Source organism: Notamacropus eugenii, chromosome 5 (assembly GCF_028372415.1).
Source record: "Notamacropus eugenii isolate mMacEug1 chromosome 5, mMacEug1.pri_v2, whole genome shotgun sequence".
In the NCBI taxonomy this organism is placed as follows: Eukaryota; Metazoa; Chordata; class Mammalia; order Diprotodontia; family Macropodidae; genus Notamacropus; species Notamacropus eugenii.
This window is the reverse complement of record NC_092876.1, coordinates 441794799-441814450: the sequence shown is the minus strand read 5'-3', so window position 1 is coordinate 441814450 and position 19652 is coordinate 441794799. Positions and strand designations below refer to the sequence as shown.

Genomic DNA, 19652 nt, shown 5'->3' with positions numbered 1-19652 from the left:
AAAGAGAGTCTGGGGCAGGGAACCTGTGACTTCCTGGATACCTGTGACCTTCTAGGTCCTTGGCTGTGTCCAAGTTTTGCAGAACAGATCCTTTTATTAAGAGGGTTTGTTCTGTGAAGTTTGGATTCAGTCAAAGGGCTGCACTTGAGGACCTAGAGGCCACATGTGGCCTTGAGACTATAGGTTCCTCACCCCTGGCTATGAGTTTTGCCTTCTCACTCCAAGCAGTTGGTCATTTCCATGTCTTTTGGATATACTCTTCTTCTGTCCAGTATATAGAAAGAACCTCTTTGCTGTTTTTGCTGCTGCTTCTGCTTTACTTTTCTTAGACAAGCTCAACTCGTTCTGAGTTTTAGGACTGCTAACTTTATATTTATAGGACCATATCACATATTATTCATATTGTTTCCTTCTTGTGATTTGATCTTCACTACATATCTTAAAAAAGAATCCAAGCTTCTCAGTAATTTCCCAGAGTGTCAAAGTGCCCTGTTTTGTCATGTCCCCACAGGGAAGAAATTAATACTCCATCCTAGAGTTTGTTTTAGAGAGAAAATCTTAGAAGATGAGAGCATGTACCATAGATTTTAGAAAAGTAGATTTCAAAGGGTTAAGGGGGACAGATGGGTAGGATCCTACGAATTAAAATTATTCAGGGAGAGTCAGCCTAAGGTAGAAGGGAGAAAGTCAGGAATAAATTTCTGAAAATACAATGGGAAACAGTTCCAAAAAGGAGGAAAAAATAGGCATTTATCTGAAGAGAAAAATGGAAGTTCACAGGGAACTCAGCAACTAATTTAAATTAAAAAACCGTACCAAAGATGGAAAGCAAGGTCAGGTAACAAGGATGAATACAAGAACTTGATGTAGTTCTGTAAAAAGAGTCAGGAATATTTAGTTCTATAAAAAGCATCAGGAACATTAAAGCTCAGAATGAACTTTTAAGATCTATTGAGGGAAAACAATGACGATCAAAGAAGGATATACTTTTGGTTAGGGTGGATGAAATGAATGTAACTGACAACATAGATAAGGCAGAGCTTCTAAAATGTTCATTTTTAATTTAATTTTTACTACGAATTTCAACAAAATTAAATTCTATATATACAAAGAAGATTAATATATAATATATTAATATAATATTTATGTATACGTGCATATAAATATATACATATATAAAATTGTGACTCTCTATTATGTAGATCTTGCTTTTCTTTTTAATTGTATCATAAATTCAACTTGAAACTTCCAAAGTTGTCCTACTTCTCTGTAATTACTTCTAGCCTTTCTTTTCCTGCTTTCCACATAATAAATAACGTTTCAAGTACTTCTAGATTTTATTTTCTTTTTTCATTTTTTGAACAACTCTGTCCGTATCCTTCCAACTCCCCTGACCCACTGAAAAACAAACCACTTATTAGAAATACGCATGGTTAAGCCAAACAAATCCCTAGACTGGCCATATCTCAAAATGCATGTCTTATTCTACATCCTGAATCCATCAAATCACAGTGAAGGGATGAGTGATATGTTTCATGACCGATCCCTGGAGTAGTGTTTGGTCATTGCTTTGATGCGTGTGCTTAGGTCTTTCAAAGTACTTATTTACAATGCTATTTTTGTTGTATAAATTATTAGCCACTCTATTTTTATTTTATTTCTGTTTCCTCTGTAAAGGAAAAGGACCTCTACATGGAAAATGACAACAAAGCTACTAACAAGGAGTAGACAATACATAAAGGTAAAGAGATTGTTAAAAAAGCTTCTAGCTCCTCTTAATGCATTAAAGTTACTTGGCCCAGATGGACTGCATCCTCAGTGCCTGAAAGAACTGGTAAATGCAATTGTTGGACCACTATAGGTGACGATTGAAAGTTCATGGGAGATTGGAGTGCAAACATTCAAATTTTCAAAGCAAGGAACACTGAGTTTGATTTCAAATCCAGGGCAACTTTTTGAACAGATTATGTTCAAACAAATGGAAAATGAATCTGCATTTATTTGTTTATTTCAATATCTATGGCTCTATGTAGCTAGCTAGCGATTGTCACTCAGGTAAGAGGGGCAGTAGCCCTTCAAAAGTTCAACAATCATAGCTAATATTTACATAACACTTACTATGTTCCATGCACTGTGCTAAGTGCCTTTCAATGACTATCTTCTCTGGTCCTCACAACAACCTTATGAACTAGAGTCTATTGTACACTGACGAAGAAATTGAGGCAAACAAGTTAAGAGACGTGCCTAGGGTCACATAGCAAGTAACTATTGGAGGTCACATTTGAACTCAGGTCTTCCTGACTCTAGGCTCAGTCACTCTATCCACTGTACCACCTACTTGCCCTCTGTTGATCCCAATGTGAATCAGTACTTAAGCTTTAACCAGCTCCATTTTTTCCCTAATGTGAGCTGGTTTGCACCTCTTTAGAGATGTTCTCCCAGGAGCTCATGATATTAGTGCTAGACTTAGTGTGGACACGAGTTTAACTTTAGCTTACCAGAACTCTCAACTTCTGAGTTCAAACTCTCTGTCATCTTCAGTCTCCACCAGTTACAGAGATCATTTGCATGTGCCCCCATTTATAAGATAGTTGAGATTATAAAAAGTAAGTATAGTGTCATCAAGAAGAGGTGATGCAAACTAATCTGATTTCTTTCTTGTCCTAGAAGCAATGTGGGCTAGTGGATAAAAACAAACAAAACAAAACAGAAACCTGGCCTCGAAGAGAGGAAGACTTGTCCTCAAGTCCTTCATCTACCATATATTATCTGTTTGACGCTGGGAAAACAATTCAAAAATCACAGTACTCTAGGTCAGAAATGTCAGGTATACAAACCCCAGGCTGGAAAACTCTGCTGAATCATATTAAAATATAATTAGGAAATAATTAACCAAATAAATAAAATACAATAATTATATACATATATGTATATGTATGCATGTATATAAACATTACCTTTTAAAACTGAGTCAATACAATACCTACAGTAATCTTTATGCATGGATTAATGATTCCCATCTCCTTATGCCATCATTCATCAGTCTCTAACTCTTATCCTACTGAGTTGATATTTGTAAAGCACTTGGCAAAATGTAGGCACTATGGAAATACTTGTTTTCTCCTCTCCCCTCTACCCTTCTAACTAGCAGATGGCTCATGTGCTGTGGCTAATGTTCACTAAAGTTTTTATTGAAGATTTTACAGAAGGACCTCATGCAGTTCTTACAGTGAAGATGGAAAGATGTGAGTTAGAGGAAATTACAATTGGATGAATCTGGAACTTGTTGGATTCAGCAGCAAGACTCTTGGGAATCAATCTAAGGATACGTCCTTGGCTTTGTGAGGTCTAATATTTTTATAAGACACAGATGATATGCTCATCAAAGCTGCAGATGATACAAAACCAGGATAGAACTGGAGACAATGGTAAACAGAGTCAGGATGCAAGATCATGAAAAGCTAAGATTTTTTAGGCTGAATAAGCTCGCAATAATGGTAACAAGGGGAGATGTCAAGTTTTGCATTTGGCTTAACTGAAAAATTAACTGTACAATTAGATAAGGGAGGTACAGACAGAAGTTGTTCTGGAAAAGCTATGTGGGTGTAAGGGGACTGCAAGTTCAATATGACTCAGCAGTGCGATGTGGAAGCCAAAAATTATAATGAAATCCTGGGTTATATTGAGTTCAGTGCAGCTTCCAGGAATAGGGAGGTGACAGACGTGCTGTATTCTGCACTCATCAAACCTTATCTTCAGTACAAGGTTTACTTTCATGTTCTATGGTTTAAGATGGACATAATGGTAAACTGAAGAATATTAACAGGAGAGCAACAGGAGAGTGAGGGAGCAGCATGGTACATAATGATAAGTCGAAGAAACTGAGCACGTTTTGCTGGACAAAGGGAGAGTAGGAAGGCATGATATCTGTCTTCCAGTATGTTTAGGGTGTCAAGCGGAAAAGGGATTAGGCTTGCTCTTTTGGCCACACAAGGCACAACCAGGAGGAACACATACAAGTTGCACACAGCCCCGTTAATTAATTCCATATCAATGAAGTAGTTAGTTCAAAAGTAGAACTGGTACTTTGATAGATGATGTTGCCCTTCTGTGGATATCTTCACCCAGAGACGAGAAGATGCTATGGATTCTTTTCATATATAGGAATGGATTGGATGACTTCTGTGTTACTTTCTACCCCTCAAATCCTGTGATTCTATAATGGAGTTTGCCCTCCATTAAAAGAGTAAAACATAAGAGCACAGAAGTATCATAAATACCACTACATGTAAAGAGAGGTGTGAGACAAAGTGCTACATATTTGAAAGCATTAAAAGCTCTAATTGTTTTAAAGTGACTAAATTGTGAGACTCTAAGAAAAAAAAAACTATTAAAATCTTCAAAAATAATTTTTGGCCAAAGGCAATCCTTACATTTCAATAATTAACTCTCTTCTTATGTGTGGGAATATGTGTATCGACATACACGTATACATAAATACCAATGTATCTGTATACGTGTATGAATACACAAATGCATATGTATCTGTATATATACATATATGTAATTATTTTACTTGTAGAGAAGATGGATTATTTTTCCCAAAAGAGACAGAATTCACATATATGGTAAATACATAATAATTATATGTACATCTATTTTATTTTATATTAAGCGGGAAGATCCTCTGTGCCTCATGGGATTTTAATTCATTCATTTTGGCAGTAAATACCATTTGCAAAAGAATATAGTTTATAAATTAACAGAGCTTCTAGACAGTAGCCCTAATTAAACTCACTATGAGACATGGGAAAGAAATTGAATAATGTAGTTTTCCATGTAGGAAATATGCCACCAATTCAATGAAAATGTAAAATTGTACTCTAAGTCTAATACAATTTTAAAAATAAAGAAAGAAATTAGAAGCAGGCAATCCTTACTGTCTTTTGAGAATTATATCATGCTCAAATGTCCCTCCATTAGATTGTTAGTTTACATGAAAAGTAATATTAGCATAATTAATTATAATGCTGGGGTAGTCACTCTCCTGATAATAGACTTAGCAATTTCTATCATAAAAGAATCATCCCAAATTCCCAATAGCCAAATGGTTCTAAATTTGAGTAGATTAGACTTCATATATGTGCACACACACGGGGTTTACCAAAGACTTGCCACTTCCCAACTAACAGCAAATAGTCAGATAAAGTTATTATGACAGTAAGTGTAGGGTGAAGAAAGACGAAAGGAAGATGTGTGCATTCTGAGAAATGAAATAGTTACTCAGTTTTCAAGAAATCTATACACCATCCCTGTTTTGATTATAGTTTGTTTTGAATGAGTTGGGGAATGAAGAAAATCTGCACTTAAAAGGATAAAGGGTATCCACATCATGTCTCTTCTCATGGAGAAGAGAAGTACTTAATCTCTAAACTCGCTTTTTTTTAATCCCCATTTCTTTCTTTTATGAAGATTATTCTAAAGTTTAAAAAACAGATCCTACTTTCTTTTTTTCTTTATGGCCATATTTTCTCAGAAAACATAAGACTAGAATAATTGGTCTTTTACCCTCTTAAAACATGATCACTTTTCCCAACACTCTTCTCTTGCTCTATCAACACTCCTAATACAATTTCCTGGAGTCATTCACAATCTATCACCCACAGACAGCTGATGGCTATAACTCATGCTTAGTAAGCAGCATCCTTCCACTCCACCTTTCCCATAATAAAGAAACTAAGAACAAAAGAGAATAACAGAAGAAGATACTGGAGACTTATGCTAACAGAAGGTCTGAATATCAATTCTGTAAGTTAATAAGATGACTTAAACCTTTAAAACAAGCTTTCTGGTTGTTAATTAAAAAAAAAAAACTTTGAAAAAAGTAAATATGTATTTGATTTTTTTCTAGATAAATAAAAATGAACAAAAATAATAATTACAGGATGTAGAATATTAAAGATCATGCAAATCAACTGTTCTACTTTACAGATAAAAATATGAGGTCTAAATGCTGTGCAATGACTTGGACAAGCTCAAAGGACTGGTTAGTAGAACAGACAGTAGTAGAACAAATATGTGGCCTCTTTCACCCCCTTCCAGTGTGTTCGTGCTAATCCAGCATACTGTCTCATCACTGTCTACATGTTCCTTTTAAAAAGTCATGAAACAAATTGAATAAAATAAATGCCAAAAGCTAAGTATTCACTTTGGGAGAAGATAGATCTCTGAATTCCATCAGTGAGGGAACTCCTACTGGGGAAACTCCACTTACAATCTAGATTAGCAATTCTCAATAATTTATAGTCTAACAACATGAGCGTAAGTGAGTAAGTGACTAGGTTAAGTAACTGGCTAGAATCTTGCCAGACAGCCCAGTATGTATCAGATATACAACTTGAACCAAGGTTTGGTGTGTCCCTATCTCCAGCACTTATTCTCTAGCCAATATATTGCAATGTTGTCCACATCTTCATTATTGTTATTTATATGGGAGTTGATACCTTTTCATTAAAATTAAATTGGTTTTAAAATGATTGTAATGATACTTTTAAAAAAGCAAATTTTTTCATAAAGCTATAGTTGCTATACTGCTTCCTAGGTCCTCTAAAGCACTTTGAAATACCTCATGTTTCCAGAATTCCTTGGCCAAAATGTTAGGCCCTGGGTCCTATTCTGGGTTCTGAATTCTGATCCTGGTAACAACGTTTTAATTTTTTTAAACAAATTCTTTCAACCAGATGACAACATCATTATATAGAGTTGTTCAGAAAGACTTTCTGTTTGGATACACTGAGCAAACTGTGAGCTGACAAACACTGTCATGCTGCCTGAAGTAGCAATGGAGTTAATTCGTCCTAGAATAATACTGTTATATTTTCCATACACCTTATATCTGCACTGAATGCCCTCCTGGAGAAAGTGGAATGCAATTGTAATAATCTTTCCAACGCTGTACATAAGTAGCTGTAGAAGCATGTTTAATTGCATTCTTTTAAAAGTATGTACTTTTTAAAAACTGAAATAACTCACTAATGATGGGCTTCATTTAGGCTCTAATGACACTCTCCAGCAATAGTGATAGGACATACATGTGTATGTATGCATATGTGTATATATATACACACATATACACACATATGTATATACACACATATACATGCATACATATATACGCACACATACCTTGAGTCGTTCACATTCCCTCAATCATTTTCAAATTTTTATGATGTTACAAAACATGTATTGTTTTGATATGTTAATAAAACCAAGCTTCTAATTTGATCAGATCAATTCCATATAAGATAACTTTTTAATAATAACTCTCTAACTAGAATTAGATCTATGGGCATGGGGGTGGGAAGAGGATGCCCTAGGATTTAACCATTAAGTATGCCCTTAGTTCTTAAGTGTGTCTGTGACTAAATCTGTCCTGATGTAATTTTAAAGGAGAAAAAACTTTTCTCACATATCTAGAGCATAGCTACTAAGTTTTGATGAAAACTAAGACGTGTAAAAGTATTGGAAAAAAACTCTTAATTCATTCCTTTTCCATCTCTTCTTTCTACTTTTGAATACATAACTGAGAAATGCTCAAGATATTTCAAACCCAGACAGACTGAAGTTCTCTCTTTGAACTGACTTGTTATTCTTTGACTAACATGAGACCCAGAAAGAATAAGACTGAAAACATGAGTGCCTATGCAACTTAAAAAAAGAAATCTACCTTTTTTGCCATATGAATGTTATATTTTCTCTAAATTTACAGCTGCACAGAGAAAATTGAATAATTACGCTTTGGGAAGTCAATGTTTTGAAAGTATTCATTCCTCATGTAAAATGTTATGGACAAGCTTTGAATATTTTAATACAAAAAGATGATTTGTCTACCCCTTCTCTACACAGATATTGATTTTTTAAAAATTTCTAAATATTAGACAAAACAAAGTAAAGAGACTGTAACCAATAACAACTAAATATGATCACACTTGGAAGGAATTTTATATCTGTGAGAAACATAAAGGGGAAGAATAAAACACTAACAACATAAGTAATAAATTTTATAATGAAAGATAATATAAACCCTGAAACTTGTGCTAACATCTGTAGAAATTCTGGATATCACAAGCACACTGAACTGCTTTTCTTACTTCTAATTCAGATTCTTTGGTGGGAATACACACAAATAGAATGTCTTATAAAAATCGGCGTATTATTGTACTAACCTGGAAATTCAGTGCATCTATTGAATGCCACCAAGAATTCACTATTCCTTCTTTGGATTCAGAAAAAAGAAAATCCTTTAAAAGATCAAGATCTGTGATAGGGATAGCAAGAACTAAATTTGCCAGGATACAAAGGTGCTGCTATGAATTCGAAGCAAGAGCAATTTTCTGTAGTTACAAAAAGCAAAACAACTAAGGAAAAACCTCTTTGTGGCTAAAATTATATAAAATGGGATGCCTGGTTGACAACAGAACTCATTTTCTTCCAGTTGTATGTGTTGGATTTCATTTCAGTCTAAGATGGATTAAAATGGAATGAAAATTATTTCTACAAAAAGAAAAGACTTCCTCATGGATAGTTATCTTCTCAGTTGCCTTTTCTGCCTCCGTTTAGTTTTTTTGTTGTTGTTGTTCTTCCTCAGTGAGCCTCCCTGTTCTCTTCTTATTTCTGAGCCAATAGGAAGAATTTCCTTCAGACCCTTCAGTCTTGTATCTGTTACCATAGAGACAGTCAGCACAAGAGAGCTGCTCAGTAGCATCCTCATAAAAATGAAGTAAGAATCCAATAGGTCTTACTGCTATTTCCAGGGCAACTGGTGAGCAGAAAGGATGTCCCTCCCATGAGAAACAAAACAAAACAGAAAACAAACCAACACTGGGTAACTTTGGTTGCGTGATTACAGGAAAGAGAGGCAATTTAATTTAATGCTTTATGCTGATAAATTTAGGGTCCTTTAAAACTAGTATTTATGATTTTCTACACTGTTTGAAAAGAAATGTTTTTACCCTCTCTCTCCCTGCAGAGAAACTTGTCATCACTAAACTTTTAAGTTTAATGTGTACCATTTATATGCCTATTCGTAGCTGACTTCCATGCCCTAGTTCTTCTAGAGTCTGTATTTATCTTTTAGGAAGAATCAGTATAACACCTACAACTTTGAAGCAAGCAAATATTTGAGAAATATGCTCATTTTGCCTTTTTCAATTGTAGCATATATAAAAATCTTTTTTTTGCAATGTAGGCATGAGTTGAGGAGTATTTGTACCTTTTGAGGTTTAAAAAAAGAATTAGGAGCGATTGTTCATTGCTCTGATCTTTTCCTTTTCCTTTGCAGTTTCTCTGTCCAGAGAGGACCCTCAGAAAAGATAAGGTTCCACCAACTAAAGAACTGATTTTTAGCAAGAGAAGAATTCCAGGAAACCATAGGGTTTAGCCACAGTGATTATTGTATATAAATAAGTGATATAAAATTCTTATAAATCAGAAATGATTCTTTATCTAGTTAGTAGGATCTCCCAATTGTGATGGAAAATATGAGGGAAGAATACTGAGGTCCATCTTGGTCATTTGGGGCCCCTTTAGTGTCTGTCTGAGTCCTGAGCTTCTCCAACTGTGTGCAAGACCTCAGCTGCTATTTAACCTAAATCTAATATTCTCTGAATCCTTGACCTTAAACAGCAGTATCTCATCATAGCACAACAAACTCAAACAGAATAGTGAGAGTTGGGAGGTGGAAGGAATCAAAGCCACATCTGAGGAAAGTAGTAACTTCCCAATAAACACAGGAGAGATCTGAGATGGCTGCTTGTCATTTTCATGCAGAGAAATTGTGGAGACTATTAGCCTGCAGTGCTTTTAGTATTTTCAATTTTCCTGATTCCTAATGAAATCCCATTGTGTAGGAAAAGACTGTATATATGCTCTGGAAATGTTCCATTAAAAATAATAATTATTTATTTTATAATAAATAATAAAAATAAAAATAATCTTTCTTAAAAATAGTTATGACCCTCAATTTTACTACCACCTATCTGCCAAGAACAAACCAAAAATCCTAGGGGAATAATTAAGACTTGTTGATGGAGGAGAAGTAGAGTAATATATTTTCATTTTTAGCCACCAAAAAACCTAATAAAGAGAGAGTAGAAGGGAAAATGTGTATAGGTATAATAATCTCTACATACATGTCGACTTAAATGAATCAAAACAAAGGACAAGGATTGATTTTATTAAGAGAAAGTTTTTGCTAATAGCCACTGTCAACACTAAATAGTAACTTTTAACCATCCTTTCCAGTCTTCTTACCACCCAACTGATCATGATAACCAAATTTTGAGTATAGTATATGGGACTGTCCTATATTTCAGAGACTTCCACTGATTTTAACTAGGTCAAGACCCACAATAGTTCAATATCTGAATCTGGGTCATTAAACATAACCTATATTCTCTAAATAAAATCTGTGTTAACCTTCAGAACCCAAATTATCAATGGCAGGAGAATCATGTTTCCCATAAAAAAACATAATAAAATATAATCCCTGCCTTCAGTGAGTATGTTATTTAGAAAGAAAATTTAAAGAAAACAAGGCTAGAACACTCAAAGGGTACATAAAAAGAAAGGGGAATGTCAAAGAATAAAAATACTCAGATAATCATTTTTGTTGGGTTTCCTTGAATTTTTCATATTGCCCCAAAGTGCTTAAATTATTACCAAGAAGTTAATATTGATCCAATGCTTGCCCTGTAGAAGGGATTGTTTCCATTCATAAGTATATGCATCAAGCTCTAACTTTTTCACTAAAAATCATTATTGTCTCTGCAAAATATAACATCAGGCAGGGACCTGGCAGTGAACATATTCTCAGGATCCATTATCTCTGTTCAGCAGTTTAGTACTGAAATGTGATTCTAACAGGGCAGAAGTCATCACTTCTATTCCTCTTGATTTCTCTGTGCTCTAAACTCAGTCAGTGTGGTGTGAAATGAACATCAGACTCCAAGTAGGAAGAAATCTGAGTTCAAATCCAAGCTCAGGACTTTAATTGTGTCACCTTGGGCAAAACTATTTACCTCTCTCAATCTCAGTTTGCTTATCTATAAAATTGCAACAATACTAGAACTATTTAATTTGCAAGATTAAAATGAGGGAAAGTGCTTTACAAGCTTTAAAATGTGAACTATTATTATTATTATTATTTGCTTGGGACAGACTGTACCTAGATCCTCAGGTTGGCCCATTGTTAATGTATGTCTGTAGTCATAAAGTGAATGGAATTGCCACCTCTATTGACCAGTGCATGGAGAAACCATCAAAACCCATGCCTTAGTTCAAGATCATTATTGTTATCTATAAAAGAGAATACTTTAAAGGCAACCCTATTTATGACATCATGCATTTATATATGGAGTCTTCACATGGTGCTTATGTGAATTTAGTAGTGGCAGATCATTTTTAATAAGAACAATGATAAAAATGGAGAAAAAAACTTGCATTGCATATTTTATTAAGTGCAACTTCATAGACTCTTTTCAATAAATTTATTTTTGTTCTACTGAGAAAATAAGGACATTAAAATAGAATACTTAGTTTTATAGAATTAAAAGGGTAGCAAAGCCTATTTGGCTTTTGCATCACTTTGCAACTGTATCTATAGATATCTGGGCAATAATCCTGATTGGAAAATACATCCTCAAACTTGATAGTTTACCTCTTTTCTCTTCTCTTTTTTTCCCTCTTCATATGTTATACTACCTTCCCAACCATATAAATTCCTCATCTGATCCTGAATTCTTTCTCAGAAGCAGGGATAGGAAGTTGAAAGACAAGGGACCACACAAGTCAGCCATTTTGAATATGAAAGTTTCACTAAGCCCACCAAGATTGGCTTATACTTTTCATTATAATAATATGGCTTATAATAAAAGTGATACTGCTTTCCAGGTGTGTTATTCTAAGCTTTTTAGAGCTCTCTGAAAAATCAACTGTTAGCTCCACCTAGTGTCCTCTTCATTCATTAATAAGATGAAGTGCACAGTCACTTTTAAGTCTCAAAAGAACCAAGTCATAAAAATAATGTTTTTAGGTGACTGGATTTAAGGGTTATTTTAAAGTATGACATCTCAATTGAAACATATTCCTTTAAAGTAATAATGGTAAATAACTGAAGCAAGATATTATGTAGAATGAAGAACTATCCGGACAAGGAAGAGATTGAATTCTTATAGCAACTAATAAATGTTTAAAGAAGAGTTTTTACCAGTGATGTGAGATGTCACTTACTGTGTTGACAAGGGTTAATCCTCAATTTGGTAATTGCAAAATGAATGAACTGAAGTCAAATCCACCTTCTCAGAAATATCTTATTGATAAAAGTTGTTACCAACAAATTTTGTAATAATTCCACCACAGGTGAGTAGAACTATTGCCTGTCATTCTTCTGCCTTCCCTGACATTAACCAAACACTGTAACACGTTATTCCAAAAACCTCAAAAGAGGTCAGATTAGAGCATCGCATGTAATATAACTGATTAACTCATCCTTATTTGACATCATGGGCAACTTGCTTGTTATTAACATCTCAGATCTGCATGGGTTGCTTTAGTGTTTCTTCCCCTGTATGGATGGAGTATTTATTATGTGGTCAGAGTCACGGATATTTCAAGGTTAAAAGTGTTCATCTAAGTCCTTTGCAATTCATAAATAGATTAAGTTGTTGATAATTTGAGAAAATGTAAATGATTTAATCATCCCTCAGCTTTTATTCAGAGTACTAATAAACACATGGCATTTTAATTCATTCTTAAGAGGAATACGTAATTGAAAAACATGGACTAACATTCAGGGGGGACAAGTTATATAACAGATTGAAGTGTTATTTGGCAAAATGATAGAGACATTAACATTTTATAAAGAATAGATAGCATCTGTGAATAACAGCCTATATTAAAAATCAAATTATTATGACTAGCTGAAAAGCTATTAACTTTGCTGGTACTTACACAGAATATTTAGAAGGGGGTAGGAGAGAGTTCTAGGAGATTTTAGATTTGGCAGCTAGTTTCTTAAGAGACTTTTTTCTTCTTAGGACAATCAATACTAATATTATCTGACAACTGTTTTAAACAATCATCTGTTAAAAATTGCTTCAGGATTCTTTTTTCACCCTAGTGGTGATGAAAAAAAATCAATATATCCAGAACAATATAGACTTACTGGCTGATTATCATGGCAATTAATATGAATGGTACAAGAAAGCAAGGTTCCTGTTCAACACAGAAGCTTGTAATGTACCCCAACCCCAACTTTTTTTCTAGTCAGTTAAAATTCCTGCTTATGAATTGTTTATCTTAAAGTATTTTTAAGTTCAATATAGAGGTTTCGTAGGAAGTAAAAATATTACAAGGCAAAATATAATCCAACAAAAGAAATTCAGGAAACAATATAAGGAAATACAAACTCACCCCTAACAGAAAGAGACTGCAATTAAAAAAAATAATTGAGCAGTTTCTGTCATTCCTCATTGATAGCTTTCAAAGCCCTATCTGAATAAAAGCTGATACAGGGGAAATTAAGAGCAGTGATCAAGTGAAAAACGATAGACAAGCTGGGTAGATATCAACTTGGCAAAACATAAATTCAGTTCAATAGCTGAAACAGATGCTGGAGTTGTTGAAAAATCCTGCAGGAGATTCTGATATATTTTCTTCATATAATACAGAGCAACTGAAAAAAATGTCAAGAGCTAAAAACTGATGAGTAGACTGGCAGCCAAACTCTTTTCTAAAACAGAAACCCACTCTAATGTTTTTCATTATATGTCAACATTCCATACATGCATCTTCATTTCTCTCACTGTCTGAATATGCCAACATATCAATCACCCTCATGCAACTACGCTGTATGAGTCTGGCTAGTGGTAGAATCATTGAGGATTTTGTTTTTCTTCTATTACCATATAACTATAGCTACCCAGACTCTGAGAAGAGACTTTATTCCAAAATCTCCTACCAATAATTTCTATCATAGAAGTGCTTCCCAAAGATGGGAGGCAAAGCATTACCCCCCCCCCCAAAAAAAAAAGAATCTAACGCAACAGAATGCAATTCAGAATTCTATTCTCTGAAAGGAACATTGTTTTCAGAGTTTGGGGACCTCAGCCGCAAACCCTTAACCAACAACAGCTGCTTGTTCTAACAGATGCTTTGTCATGGTCAGTTCCTAATTGTATTCATAATGATGTAATAGCTTTAATAATCCTACCTTCCATTGCCAGCTGCTTTTCCTGTCACTCCATCATGCCAATAAGTTGGCTGCTGTAACAAATCAAGATAGTACAAAACAGCATCTTTTCCCTGATTCTGTCATCTTCCTGAAAGCATTCTATTACTGCCGACTGCTGGGGACCAGAAAGTCTATTTGAATTCCAGCAGCTCCCCTTTCGCATGATTCAAGTTAGGTTAGGTGGGCATGCCTAACATGATTCTCTCAGTCATTTATTATGCAGCTGCTACATCGTCAGTGTGGTAACCACTCCGACTATCTGATACGTCAGTCTAACAGAACCTACATCTCAGTGCAAACACACGAACCACAGCAAGCATCCTGCCTGCGTTTAATGAACGAACATTCTTCCTGCCTCAAAAGCAGAGTATCTGCAAATCTCTTTCAGTTCTCTGTGTTCACTCTGTCCTCCACACTGATGCAATGGTTTTGCATTGTGATCTTTAATTACATGGATAGCACAGTTCTTTTGGTACACTCTTGGATTAGATATGCTTAAGTCAACGTGGGTTCTTCGTCCTGAATTACGCTATACATTCATTGAAAAACTCTCTTATGATTGTACTTCAAAAATAATGATTCTGGTGTGTTCAGTCCCCTTCAACTCTACTTCATGAAAAATATTTAAGTATGCTGGTTCACAAATGACATTTGTGCTAATAAATTTGGTCCTCTTCTTGGAGAGAAAAAAAGTTTTTGCATATTTTCCAGGACAAGTAAATAATATTTTTATAATCAAATAACTTTAAGGCTTCTACTTGTGTTTTCCTCAAATGATGAAAAGAAAAAGAAATATATAGATTTATGGAGGTAGGAGAGACTTACTCTAATCTCTTCATTTTGCAGGTGAAGAAACTGAAGGGCTACAAAGGTTAAATAACTTCCTCAAGGTCACACAGCCTAATTAGTGGCAGAGGTAGCACTACAGTTCTGGTCTCTTAGCTTCTAGTGCAGTATTGCTCCCCTTAGAGTAAACTTTAAGCATCAATGATTTCAAACTCAAAATTAATATTTTTACCATATAGAGTGAACCATGTACTTCTAATTAACTTTTTTTCAAATACTGTCTGGAATCTATTAGAACCAGCCTTGAGGTCACTCCACTCCCCAGTGGGAAGGACCTTCATGGGCAGAAGCTTCAGGGAGACAGATTTCATCTTCATTACAAGAAGGGGAGGGGACTTGTTGGAAATCTTCATTTAAAAGGAATTTCCCTTCTTGTAGATCTTCAAGGAATGGCTGTGTGCTGACAATCTTTCAGAAATGTTGAATTAAATATTGTTTAGCCATTAGTTGAACTCTTTAGCCTTTGAAGGTATTTATAATTCCAATTTTGTGATTCATTTATGCTGAGAAGTTATCAAGATTGAGTATAAAATGTAAGATATTTCTTACTTTAAAAGCCAAAATTATCCAGTCTAACAAGGGATACAATATACATAGACATTAGCATGTTCATAATTCAACACATAGAAAAGGGAATGTCCCAATGTCTTCCTCACTAGAATAATTTTTGTTTGAGCAGGACAGGATTTTTTCTTTGTGTATCTCTTTCTGTACCTTTGTTTTACTGTACTTTTGCCTTCATCCCCAAAGGCAAATAATTTTATGTACCTTGAAAGTAGACATCTATAAATTTCTTTATCCAGAAATACAGACTGTCAGTGCCTTTCTAGTTGTTGTTTATGTCATGTAAAAACTCTTGAAATAAATCAAAATAGATATCCTGAGTCCATTTTAAGATGCACAAAGGCTGTTCTTTTATGAACATCATATAAATCTGCATCACATATTTGAAAGACATTTTATTATTAAACTATTTTTACTTAAGAAAATAGTAGTTTGATTTAACTACATATGTACGCATCGCATGATATATGATGAATATGGAATACTGACATATTTTAAATACTTTTCAATGAATTAAAATTTGAAATGGATCTATTAAAAAAGCAGAGTCAATATATACCCTAATTATGCTCTGTAGGTCAAAGTATAAGAGAACTGAATTAACAAAATTGCAACTTATAGAATAATTAACGGTACTAAATATAATTTTAAGAAAGCATTCTATATTTATAGATTATCAATGGCACATAATGATCTTCATAGTCACTATGTTGCAACTCCACTAAATGGCCCATGATGCTTTTTCTCATTGACCTATAATTCTATGTCTCAGCAGATACTGGGATCAGGCTACTTTGCTAAAAGGATTTACAAAGTTGAAGTTTGACTTCTAATCATCCACCTAATAATATAATTTCAAACTATAACAAGTACTATTAGGGGAAGATGACTTTAAAGAGTCACAGTTAAGTGATGGAGTAAATATTACCTTGAATTTCAGGTAGTAACAGTAAAGCATTACAAGATTTGTGAATAATTATCCAGATTGTAGAAGCATTAGGTATTACTGTTGCTATAATGAGAATAATGTGACTTAGACATCTATAATTTCAATGATTCTGAGGCTCTTTATTTTCATCTACTTTGAGTATTACTGTTATTATTTGGGTGTCCATATGTGAAGTGAAAATATTCTCAATATTCTTAAATATAATTTTATCACAACTGGGAAAAAGTTTTTCTACAAGAACATATCTCTGATTTAAAAATATAACTTTGTGTAAATGTAGGATCTTTTAAAAGAAAGCTAATTTTATGCAAATTTGGGTCACATGTATCTAATCCACTAATCAAAGGAGAACTACACATTTTTAAAATGTTATTTTTTCCCCTCTAAACACAGGCAAACCATATATTACTGCTGATTTCTTAGCAAACTTTTCCTTTTTGGTTCTTCTGCATGAAAGATGTAGAAAGATCTTTCCCATCAAAGCATATTCTCTTAAACTTTTATTTCTTTTGGAAAGTTGGGTTCCCAAGGGGAAATGTGAATTTTTTTCCTTGGGTTTCTTGTTTTAACCTTGATGACTGGGGTGAGAAATGGTTTTCTATCACAATAGCTCATAAACCCTCACAAGTTTGCATCCTCCTGTTAATTAACTGTTATATTCAATTAATCTGCCAGACTTAATTCTACTTTAGAAAGGGATATTTCTTAATGTGGTATAGTAAAAAACAATTGGAACAAAACCTCCCCAAAGGTGTGTGACAATTAGCAAAATGCAAATTAAACCAACTCTGAGATACCACTTTGTGCCCATAAGATTGGCCAACATGACAGAAAAGAAAAATGACGAACGCTGGAGGGAATGTGGAAAAAAATTGAGACACCAATGCACTGCTGGTGGAACTGTGAATTAGATCAACCATTTTGGAGAACAGTTTGGAACTAAGTCCAAAGTGTTATAATACTGGGCATAATCTTTGATTCATATCTCTCTAGGTCTGTATCCCAAAAAGATCACAGGAAAAGACAAAGGACCCAAATGTACAAAAAATACTTGTAGAAGCTCTTTTTGTGGTAGCAAAGCATTAGAAATTCAGATATCCTTCAACTGGATGATGACTGAATGAATTGTGGTATCTGATTGTGATGGAATTGTTGTTGTGCGTACATGTGTGTATGTTTGTCCTTCATTGCCGAAGAAGACCATGCCATCAGAGAAATAATGAAATAATTTGCATTTGACTTTGTTTTGAGGGAGGGAGGGCTGTGCAGATCACCAGCCTCACTTCTCTTTCAGAGCTATCTGAATCCAGTGACCAGATATTCATCAGGATGACTGGAGATGACCCAGGATGAGGCAGTTGGGGTGAAGCGACTTGCCCAAAGTCACATAACTAATGAGTGTCGTGTCTGAGGTGACATTTGAACTCAGGTCCTCCTGACTCCTGCACTGGTGCTCTATCCACTGCACCACCTAGCTGCCCCCTTGTGATGGAATACTGTTGTGCTGTAAGAAATGATGAAATGGATGGTTTCAGAAAAACCAGGAAAGACTTACTCAAGTTGATACAAAGTAAAGTGAGCAGAACCACAAGAACAGCTACATTGTAACAATAAACAACTGTGAAAGACATCTACTCTGATGAATACAACGATCCACAACAAGTACAAGGGACTCCTAGTGAAAGATGGCAATCCACCTTCCAAGAGAAAAACGATGAACTTGGAGGGCAGACTGAAATATATTTTCTTTCACTTTATTTTTCTTGCTTTTGTTTTCACACATGGTCAATGCGGAAATTTGCCTTGCACGATTTTTATATGGGTATCATATTTCTTCATTTCTTAATGGGGAGGGGAGGGGCTGTCGTGAGGTCAACAATTTGGAACTGAAAATAAAATTTTAAGAATTAAAATATTTTTAAAAATTTAAAATAGGTCTGTTTCATAGAGTCTCACCTGTACATACAGAATCCAGGAGAAAATAGGCTCAAGTTTAGCGTATACATGTACAAAAGGGGGATTTTCTGGCACTCCTTTCCTTCCCCTAATGTGGAATTTATGAAGTTCCATCTAGGTGTCGCATAGCTTTCTGCTGAGGTCCTTTACAAAGTCTTAAAGCTGATTTCCTATAGTGTGTCTACTTTGTTCTCAGCTCCCAATGCCAGCAGCCACAGCTATCCTGGGAATGCTGCTAGGGTACTGATCCTACAGAACTTACCAGGTCCTTCTCTCTGATCAAGAGTAGGAGGAAGAGAAAAGAGAAAAAGACTTCAAGTAGTAGCCTCTCATTGGAATTCTCACTATCTGTATTGGCCTATTATTTTATTTTGACTAAGACTCTTCACTGAATCCCAACACAATTCCTGTAACATCTAGTTGAAATGTGACTAATTTCTTTTCCTAGTGGAAATGTGTAGACCTTATTAAGGCCTAGTTCATACCTCTGGTTGATTGATTCAACAGAGAAATTACTGCAGCCCATACATTACCATAGTAAAATTCAGGCAAATAGATACAGTCCAATAATAATAACTGCAGCCACAAAAGTTTTGATATATTATCAGTACCAAATAGGGATGAAAACAACCATTATTATTACCAAAAATAGGTAACATGCAACTAAATTTGAAATTTAAAAAAGTGTCAATATTTGCAAATTCCTCTAATTGTGTGATCAGATGTTAGTTGGTTATTAAGTTATAATTTTTTCCAGTAGACACTGGGGCAAGTTTTCAATGGCTTTAGTTTTAATACATTTCAAAGAAGATTAGGTTAGGAGTCTAGAGATCTGAGTGCTAGTCCTGGCTCTACTAAAATGCCATATGTGTATCACTGGAAGAAAACATTTTTCAGAGTGTGCTTTTCTAGAAAACAAAGAAGTTTGATTATATGACCTAAAATCCTATTCATACCTGGGTTATAAAATTCTATCTTTACAACAGCACAAATGCCAATGAACTTTTTAAAAAGTGTCTATTATGTACAATGTATTTTGATACTTGT

General features: G+C 34.6%; 1 protein-coding gene across 1 annotated transcript in view; it reads right to left on the bottom strand.

Moving 5' to 3' along the window:
* DMD (dystrophin) overlaps positions 1–14415 on the bottom strand; it is a 2329373-nt gene extending 2314958 nt beyond the window's left edge. Inside the window, exon 1 of the mRNA XM_072616876.1 lies at positions 14270–14415. Coding sequence (XP_072472977.1) covers positions 14270–14276 — 7 coding nt within the window. The 5' untranslated portion in view covers positions 14277–14415. The remainder of the gene's footprint in view (positions 1–14269) is intronic.
* Between the last annotated feature and the right edge of the window lie 5237 nt (positions 14416–19652).